The sequence below is a fragment of the Trichophyton rubrum genome (assembly GCF_000151425.1).
Source record: "Trichophyton rubrum CBS 118892 genomic scaffold supercont2.1, whole genome shotgun sequence".
NCBI lineage: Eukaryota > Fungi > Ascomycota > Eurotiomycetes > Onygenales > Arthrodermataceae > Trichophyton > Trichophyton rubrum.
Genome location: NW_003456428.1, coordinates 1,421,863 through 1,431,030, shown reverse-complemented (window position 1 = coordinate 1,431,030; position 9,168 = coordinate 1,421,863). Strand labels below are relative to the sequence as shown.

The following is a 9,168-nucleotide window of genomic DNA, read 5'->3' as shown; positions in this document are numbered from 1 at the left end:
GGCCCATTTTGATAGCCCTCCCCTTGAGAATGGACGGGAATAGTCTCACTTCCTTGGACAGGAAGGAGGGTTACTGTCTGAAGCCGTATGGCGGTAATTCAGAGAAAGGTATTAAACCGAAAACAATGGCTGAGCCAGGCTCTCCGGCCGCTGCTGCTGCTGGTAACCAAGCTGCCGCAGAGCAGTCGAAAGTGAAGGTGATTTATCCCCCCCTAGAGCCTGTCTTTTTTTCCCCTTATACAGTATTTGGCTAACAATAAATCTACTAGCAACTTTTCAATTTCACTCAAATTTTCTTCTTCTCCCTGACGTTTATGTCCAGTTGGGAGTCCATGGCCCTGTATGTCCATTACATGCCTCAAATTATCCTGCATGATATCTGCATTAACTGAGTCCACTACTATGATTGCTTTTGCTTAGAAACCTAACTGCTGTTTTTACCAATGGTGGCCCTCGAGCTCTGGCTTGGGGTATTATTGTCGTCGTCGCCGGCGGGTTGGCTCAGTCCGCCTCCATGGCAGAGATGGCTTCTATGCAGCCCATTGCTGGTGCTCAGTATCACTGGACTCATTATCTAGCTCCTCAAAAGCACAGGAAGTTTATTACTTGGATGCAAGGTACGTATATGTTACTCCGACATTTACCGTTTTATTACTATTCTATGTCAAGGAGCGTTGTCCACTAACATACTGTATATAGGTTGGATTACCTGGTTCGCCTGGGTGTCACTTCTTGCTGGTGTGGCCAACACAACAGCCACTATGATCCAAGGCCTAGTGAATTTGAACTTCCCTGACTATCAGCCTGAGAGATGGCATCTTACATTCATCATTTTTGCCATGTTGATCGTCGAAGGGTTGATGAACATGTACACCTTCTGGCTGATTCCCTGGGTCGAACTTCTGGCCGGAATTCTGCACGTGGTTCTTTTCATTGTCTTTGTCGTTGTGCTTGTGTCTATGGCTCCTCGCCATACCCCTGGATGGGTCTTTGGAGACCACTCGTCCTCCTCAGGATGGAACAACGAATTCATTTCTTGGAATTTAGGCTTGCTCACTCCCACCTGGGGCTTTGTAGGTAGGGTCATCCCTTGCCCACTAAAATCTGCAGGCAGATACTAACGGATTCTTGCATCAGGGTTTGACGGAGCAGTCCACATGAGCGAGGAAGTCCGTCGAGCAAAGCAGGCTGTCCCCAGATCTATGGTCTGGACCGTTGCAACAAATGGGGTTCTTGCATATGCAATAATAATTACTATCCTTTTCACGATGGGCCCCATCGATGGCGTTTTGAAGTCAAACTTCCCCATTATCGAAATATGTCGACAAGCTACCGGCTCTGTGAAGGCTGCAACTGCCATGGTATCTGGTCTGCTCATCATTTCTCTTGCTGTTAACCTTGCCAGTATTGCATCAACTTCACGCCTTACTTGGGCGTGGTCTCGAGACGGAGGCCTCCCAGCCTGGTTCTCAGTGGTAAGTATTATCCTGTGTTATACCATCTTGTATCCCCATTACTGACCATAGTACTGCCAGATCGATCAAAGACACTGTGTCCCTGTTCGCGCTGTTTGGCTTTCTATTGTCATCGTCATGGTGCTCGCTTGTCTAAACATAGCTAGCACTACTGCTTTTGGCGCCTTTATTGCCCTCTCAACCATCGGACTTTTTAGCTCCTACTTCATCGCAATTGGCTGCATGGTAATTGCGCGGTTCTCCCGGGATCGCCCCTTGGAGCTTGGGGAGTGGAACATGGGCCGATATGGCCTAGCTGTCAATATATTTGCGATGTTTTACACCGCATATGTGACAATTTGGCTACCATTCCCCTCTCTACTGCCTGTTAGTGCGCAGAACATGAATTACTCATTGCCAATTTTCGCATTTAGCACACTCTCTGCGATCCTGTACTGGTTCATCAGGGGTAAAAAACACTGGACTGGCCTGAACAAGGAAGTTATCCGATTGGTCGTTGAACGAGGTGAGCTGAGTTTGATCAGCTGAGGAGGCAATCTCCTCCATCTGTCATCTCCTTTATTTCCAGGAATTTCCTCCATCTCGGCTGTTGACGGCCGTATACCTTTCTGAGTGTTTATTTTGCTGTGGTGTTTTATAATCCACAACCAGGCAGGGCTTCAGGGATGCTTTATTTACCTTCTCTTATAACTTATGACGATTAACAAGTACATACATTCTACACCGCGAAAGCTAAGGGAGATAGAGCTATTGATACTTACAAGCATAGTCTATTCACTACTTTTTTTAATTCAAAATGATATCCATTTAGATTTATGTTCAGGAGAGCCTATCAACAATATACCTTACCACCACCGGGCAGAGAAGGTAAAATCGAGACCAAATTGGCAAAAAGACTTTTACCATTTAGCCTCCTTTCGTGCCAGGAACTCATTTAGGATAGCTACTCTTTTCTCCAAAGCACAAATCTCCTTTTTCATCGCTGCATGTATTTTTTGCTCATCGCTTCCGAGTTTTGCATAGAAATCTTTCCTGTACGGAGTTGCCGACATGGCAGCACTGAAAATGGGCTTAACCACAAAACTATGGTGCGGTTTTAAGGTGTTGGTATACGCTTCTCGGAAAGAGGAAGCTAGTTCTTCGCTCTCCGTAGCGAGGTTCCTGCTGAAAGCTTGGGCGGTGAAGTCAAGGCCGCTGTACACATTTCCATAGTAAGCAACTTGGCGTGATGTATGAATGCTTTTCAATCACCGGGAGTGGTTACCGAATAAGCCAGACTAAGCCTTCAGTGGCTTTGTGTTGCTTGGCCTTCAATTCATTGAGAACAAGGGCCTGAAGAGTTTCAGACTCAGCAGGGGCAGCAAGTTGACGGTCTCGAATTTTCTATATCAAAACGCAATCTCTCGTAAGTTATCTGTTCTTAAAGGAGCCTTCCTGGAAGTGTAAATCAGGGGCACACCTTGATGTTTCCCAGCAAATCATTCTTAACAGGGGTGAAGGCGACAGAGCCGAGGATATCTAAAGGTCGAAAACATTGCATAATTAGTATATACCATCAATGGGCACCTCTGGCAATGGACTAGTTACCGAATAGCTTCACGAGAGACTCAGCAGCTTCGAGGAACTCAGTGGTTGAGATGGCATTGTCGGAGGATTCATCAACCGGGACGTCCTCGAAAGACCTCTTCATGGTGTCCAGCCATGTGCCACCCTCTGGGATTGTAGCGGTAGTAGCCATGGCGATGGACACAGACTTCGATTCGAACTGAAAGGAGAGCAGCAAATTCTTCCTCTAATTCTTCTGGTGGCAGAGGAGGTTCACAAGAGGTTGGAGAACGGAGGTACGTACACACGAAATACCTACAAAGCAGTCGACCATCCCGTCCCCACCGCCCATCCCTTAATGGCGGGGCGTCTAAATCCAAGACACTGACTAATATTACGTCAGCAAAACATACAAACATTGCAAACTGAGCTGAAGCTCGGGCCAGCTGGTATATTTACTGTTCTAGCCCTGGTTACGTCATAGGGAGAAACCTTAAATCTTAATTTCCATGCCAAGTTTGTTTCGACTTCCCAGCTTAAGCGACAACAACGACGGTCATTTGGAGAATGCCGTGTTCGCGGTAGCCGCCGATGTCTGGCAGAAGCCCCTTGTGACCTAAGACTGCTGTGGTCAGTGATGGGGAAATGTATTCCACTGGCCCACCAAGCGAGCAGCCAGTTCCAACCGTCAGTCGTCAGTCTCGCTCCCGAGATGACCATGACAGCTTGGAATGTGGTTCCTTCACCGCGCAGAAATTGGTATGAACCTTCAATATGATGTATGGATAGACTCTAACATCTTGAGACTACAGCAACATGGATCGCCAGACCACCTGCATATCACGAATCGACGCTTCTTCATAGGGCCATTGCCCAAGGGCTGGGGCCAAAACCGCAGGAGGCATTGGTATAAATCATGTCTCGGGATCAGAGATTATTCATCCCGTAACCAAACATTCTCTGCCGATATGTCTGTTGGATACCAACGCCAATCAACTCGATTCATGGGCCCTTCCTCAACTACACGATTCAAACCGAGCTTCCCACAACCAGATGATGTCGAAGCCGAAGCTGAAGACCAACACCAAGACGAGGAACAAGACGAGGACCAAGGCCAAGAGGATCGAATCCAACGACAACAACAACAACCAGCAGAGAATGGCCAAGCGGCAGGAGGTAGCCAACTGGGACCAAGGGTAATCAGATCAATAGACGCTGGCCGTGAAGCCCAGCGCAGGGACGATGACGCGGAATACTTTGGTCTCTCCCACCCGAATATAAAACGCATACAAGATCAGCAGCGACCCAGAAATAGCCCTCTCGCTACGAATTCCAGCCTTGTTGTGCGAATGTCATCCGACGATAACGTGCCTGAAGCCTATTTTACCGCTCCTGACACTGAACCGCAGTCAACAACTCCCGAAGTCAATTCTATGCCACAAGATAACACTAAGTCAAAAAATCGAAAGAGTACAGAAAGTGGGCAGCTGCAAAGTTCCTCCTCGTTACCATATCGAAATAGCTGTGCAACAACGGGTACGTCAGCCGTATCTACTACCGATGGGCAAGGTTTAGAAACAGATGTTGGGTCACTGTCGTCTTTGATACCACATAATAAGCCGCCATTAATTTCCACCCAAAAAGATACAAGGCAGCCAAAGCCTCAACAACTAGAGTTACGGCCTCAAGAACCTCGAGGAGAAGCCGACCAGACAGAGGCCGAATTAGCTGAATCTCAACAACCGAGCAAGCTTATTAACCGTGTTATTTCTGACCGAGTCCGCTTTGGGGTAGAGGAGAGGGTTGGTGATGGACAACGCCGTTTACAGAACCGCCTTGGCCTATCTGATGGCTCCAGGACCAATAGAAAACAAAAACGACAGGCTCGTCGACATGGAGAAGTTCTTAGAGCAGAAAAAATGCTAGTACGGATCGATGTTACTGCTCAAACTGTACCCAATCTTTATAACGATAATGCCAGCCTTAAAATCGAGACACGACCAGTCGAGAACTGGAGGGAGTATCTTGTAGTTTGCCGACAAGGCTACGACGAGCAAACACCATATCTTCTCCAGTTCTACAAAACGCGTGTGATACCCCAGGTTCAGGGTGCTAAAGTCAAGAGAAAATATGCACATGAGGTGAAACTTTCCCAGGGCCAAGTCAACGTAAATCTATTCTCCACTTTGGACAAGACGGTTGTTGTGTGGCATCCTACAAAGATGGACGGTACTCGTATTTACATTATGCGAGCTCGAGCGGCAGCGCATTCAGTGGAATGGTATACCTTCATTAGAAAGGTCTTGGGCTGGAAACAACCCTCCAGCCTGTTCGTCCATGCACCTGATCTCGATGTTTCTCTTGTTTTACAGAACCCGTTTGAGCGGTTTGCAAAGGATAACTATGACGAGAATGAAGGAGCTCTGTTAAATTCAATGGGTGAGGAACAAGCCGTGTCTACCGGAATAATACGCACTTGCATGGACACACTCACGGAATGTACTGAATGGTCTCAGATTCTCGACATATGGAAGAAGTCTGAGAAGATGGGCTTAGCATGGCGGAGGTATGACCGGATAGAGTGGATTCAAGGAGGGAATGAGGAGAGAATGTATGGAACAATGGCTATGAGAACTTCACACGATTTGGAACTGCGGCCGAAGCGACATTATCCAACTTCCACGACTGTGGAGCCATCCGAACCCCTGATGGAGGAACCGTCTCCTATCGAAGGGTTTTTAATTCTCCTCACCTCCCAGCAAGGCACCCACCGGCGCTGGGGAAAGAACTTCTCCAAGCGTTTATACTTCTATAGCGAGGACCAATACCTTTGCTTTTGCAAGCCAGCGAAAGCATCTACACCTCCAGCCCCAAAACGTCCCAGTGTTCCCGAAGCCGAGTCTTCTACTGCACCTGAAACAATTAGAGGCACTCCAGTTATGTATACGGTTGACCCATATCCAGTTGAAAATGGCCAGATTTCATGGCTACGTAATGGAGGCAATAAGTCATATGCTAGGTACTGTGACCAAGCCGCATACACAGAGAATCGCCGAAATACAAAAAACCTTAGCCAAGCGGAAGGGTATTTCAATTTGTGCCGAGTAACCGAAATAAGAGCTGTATCAGAGATGGAAAATGGGGGAACCCAGAGCAGTGGAACAAATTTTGGAACTCAGCGTCCTGTTACAAACCGTGCTACTACCGGCAATTTCTCTTATAGTGACAGCGATCAGGTTTTTGAGCTTGAACTGGATGATGGGCTTGTGGTCAGATTACGTGCCTATAATACCGAAACCCGAGATGCTTGGGTCCATAGGTTACGCCAATTGGCTACATACTGGAATGCTCGGATCAGGGCTGATATCAATACATTGAAACTGATTCGGCAACGCAACCTGGAAAAACTTGATATAGATGAGGAGCAGGAATCTGTGATTGGACAATTTGCACAAAAATGGGAAGTTGCTCGGGCAGACGCCTCACCGGAGCTCTTCAATGTTTGTGGCCCATCCGGATGCCGGGCAATCAAGGTATGTTTCAATTTATCTAGGGTTGACTGTCAACTTCGTGCTCAAGCTAACAACGCTATGCTCAGATATCTGGCCACCTCTATCGCAAACCACACAGACGGGGCTCGTTTTCAAAATGCAGTGTTATACTTGTTGAAGGCCAACTGCTCATTTTCCAGGGCTCTGTTAGGACTTTTTCAGGAGAACAAGTACCTCATACGTATCAGTCTAGGCAGACCATTCTCGACCTACGGGATTGCTACCTATATAGTGGTATCATTACTAGCTCCGACCTCCTATATCACAGCCAGACGTTTGATAACAAGCACCCAAGTCATAATTCAACACCACGCATATATCCATCTGATGGCTGGACATCGGCTGATGAGGATACAGCAACAACTTTTGTCATCTGGAACAATACCCGCAGAGTATTGTTTCATGGGGAAGAAGAGAAAGAGGGAAACCAGAAGACGCGAAGATGGAGACATGTATCTCGCCTAGGTGCATCAGGCAGATCAATCGTATTTAAAGCTCGAAGTAGAGCAGAAAGAGATCTGTGGGTTCTGGCTATCGAGACTGAGATCGACCGGCTACAGCAGCAGGAAGATATGAGAATTGTGCCAGAGGAGTGATTTTTTAATCCCAGTGGATTCCTAATTCTTACTAAGACTGCATTAGTTTATAGAGAGCGTTTTTTTTTCGGTGTGATTTTTGGGTTAGTTTGGAATATGAAAATTCGGAGCATTTTGCAGAGTTCTATTAAATCAAAAAGCAACTATTATTCTACAATGATTTAGGGTAAATTACGGTGTCCTTTGTCTATTCCGTCGATTATAAACCTGAATTTCAAAGGCTGGACAAGATATTCACCACTTGTCTTTATATATCAATAGATCCTTTGGTTTTAATAAACGTACACGGAACCATGGCAAGCTTAACGGCGAAACCAGGGGGGAATAAGGGATTGTTTTCATTTTCTAGAGCCAAACAAAAGTACCTCCGTATTACGCTCCGCCTTTATCCTTACATCCCTCACATGATGGAATTGGGCTTCTCGTCGAAGTGGGAGAGACCCTCTTGCAAAGTCCGGAAGTGAATATGCGGAAAGAATTTTTCTTTATGGGCCTTAGCCTTATCCTGAGGAATTGCACATGCCTGGCTAATTGATAAAAGGTAATAGTCAGCCAAAATTAACGTATCCTCGTCTTCGGCTGCTTTGATCATATTGGCCGTGGCGTGAAGCGAGACATGCTCAATCGGCATATCAGGACGATATTTTTCCTTTATAAGCGCGGCCATATCATTCCAGCAGCTTCGTTCCCCGGACATGAAAGTATAGGGCTCCCATGAGCCAGTGGGCGCTTGTATCAACGAGGCGAGCCCTTTCGCAACGTCCCTTGCCCATGTAAAATCAACAGGCTCATTCCCAGTTCCGGGAATCACAGCCTTGTTGGCTTTCCAGTTAATAGGGTGGCACTCGTCGATATCTTTGATGTAACGATTCTTACTTGGCACAAAGTAGTCTGCTAGCCAGCCGATGCACACCAGCGTCCACTCTAAATTTGTCTGGTTTCGCAGCGTCTCACGGACAGGCTCATGTATAGCATAGTAGAAGCCAGGCTCATCCGGGTAAGTTTCGATGTTTACAGCAAACTCAGCGGGAATAAAGCGTTTGCACTTTGGGCTCTCCTGGCAGGCTTGTATAAGTGTATGATGGACGCTGGTGTAAGCATTCGACATGTCACCGATAGTTGAAATTAAGACCTCACAGCCAGCCAACGGGGCTTTCAGAGATGATGTGGTATAGTCCGTAATGGCCTGAGAGATGCCGGGGTTTTCGATCTGTGGCTTGAAGCTTCGGGTAAGAATGACAAGTTCATGGCCAGCTCGGACGAATTCTTCACAGATGTAGCGAGTTAAATCGCCGTAGCCTGCAATTGCAACCTTCATCTTAAAAAGTAGAGGAGTGTGAGAACTCGACAAATATTTTTCACTGTCTAAGAATGGTTCGAAGGAAATTATGGCGATTGCAGATAGCGACAATGCGTCGGACGGGTGCCGGAAGTCATTTTGTTATAACTATCGTAAGCTGGCTGCAGACTACCCCGCCTGTGACGGATGGCAGCGGCCATCTGCAAACATGTGCATCCCGGTCGAAAATCAGCTTCGGCCACAATTGGAAGCCATTCGAAATAGGGCTTAACGGACCATGCACGCAGTCAAGCAGTGAGGAACCGTTAGTGCAGCTAATTAACTTTTCTTTCTCTTCCTAGGACGAGGAGTAACCTAAGAGAAACTTCTCCCTAATAATACCTCGCTACTTCCTCGGCTGCTTAGATAGTGTCATTCCTGGTGATGGACTTTCAGAACAAGCTTCGGTCCGAGAACTAATTACTTGGTAGCGCGGTGGGTAGGGTGAGTTCCATGGTTAGCTGACAAAAATCCCGTAATTTAAGCTCAATTAAGGATGAACCTTAGCTAATCTACCTAAAGTTATTAAAACGAATCATCAGCAATAGACCAGGGTTTAACAGAGCAAACAGGGTATCACCCGGATACACTGGCACAGAGAGAGACCTTTGTGGTGAGGGCTTAAGCAAGTGTTCGTTTTACCAATTAGGGGTTGGGATAAC

The 9,168-nt window shown here is 46.8% G+C and overlaps 4 protein-coding genes across 4 annotated transcripts; 2 read left to right on the top strand and 2 right to left on the bottom strand.

Annotated features, from left to right (window-relative positions):
* Nucleotides 1-29: 29 nt before the first annotated feature.
* TERG_00553 (uncharacterized protein) lies at nt 30-2,003 on the top strand (the record flags this gene model as incomplete). The annotated part of the gene is made up of 6 exons (XM_003238514.2): nt 30-197; nt 270-340; nt 421-617; nt 700-1,077; nt 1,138-1,475; nt 1,536-2,003. The coding sequence occupies 6 exons, from the start codon at nt 30-32 to the stop codon at nt 2,001-2,003; spliced, it is 1,620 nt and encodes a 539-aa protein (XP_003238562.2).
* A 371-nt stretch (nt 2,004-2,374) lies between these two features.
* Nucleotides 2,375-3,213, bottom strand: TERG_00552 (uncharacterized protein; the record flags this gene model as incomplete). The annotated part of the gene is made up of 4 exons (XM_003238513.1): nt 2,375-2,669; nt 2,740-2,858; nt 2,935-2,993; nt 3,063-3,213. The coding sequence occupies 4 exons, from the start codon at nt 3,211-3,213 to the stop codon at nt 2,375-2,377; spliced, it is 624 nt and encodes a 207-aa protein (XP_003238561.1).
* A 538-nt stretch (nt 3,214-3,751) lies between these two features.
* TERG_00551 (uncharacterized protein) lies at nt 3,752-7,167 on the top strand (the record flags this gene model as incomplete). The annotated part of the gene is made up of 2 exons (XM_047747607.1): nt 3,752-6,553; nt 6,619-7,167. The coding sequence occupies 2 exons, from the start codon at nt 3,752-3,754 to the stop codon at nt 7,165-7,167; spliced, it is 3,351 nt and encodes a 1,116-aa protein (XP_047603568.1).
* A 400-nt stretch (nt 7,168-7,567) lies between these two features.
* On the bottom strand, nt 7,568-8,485 carry TERG_00550 (uncharacterized protein; the record flags this gene model as incomplete). Its single annotated transcript, XM_003238511.1, has 1 exon — nt 7,568-8,485. The coding sequence occupies one exon, from the start codon at nt 8,483-8,485 to the stop codon at nt 7,568-7,570; it is 918 nt and encodes a 305-aa protein (XP_003238559.1).
* Between the last annotated feature and the right edge of the window lie 683 nt (nt 8,486-9,168).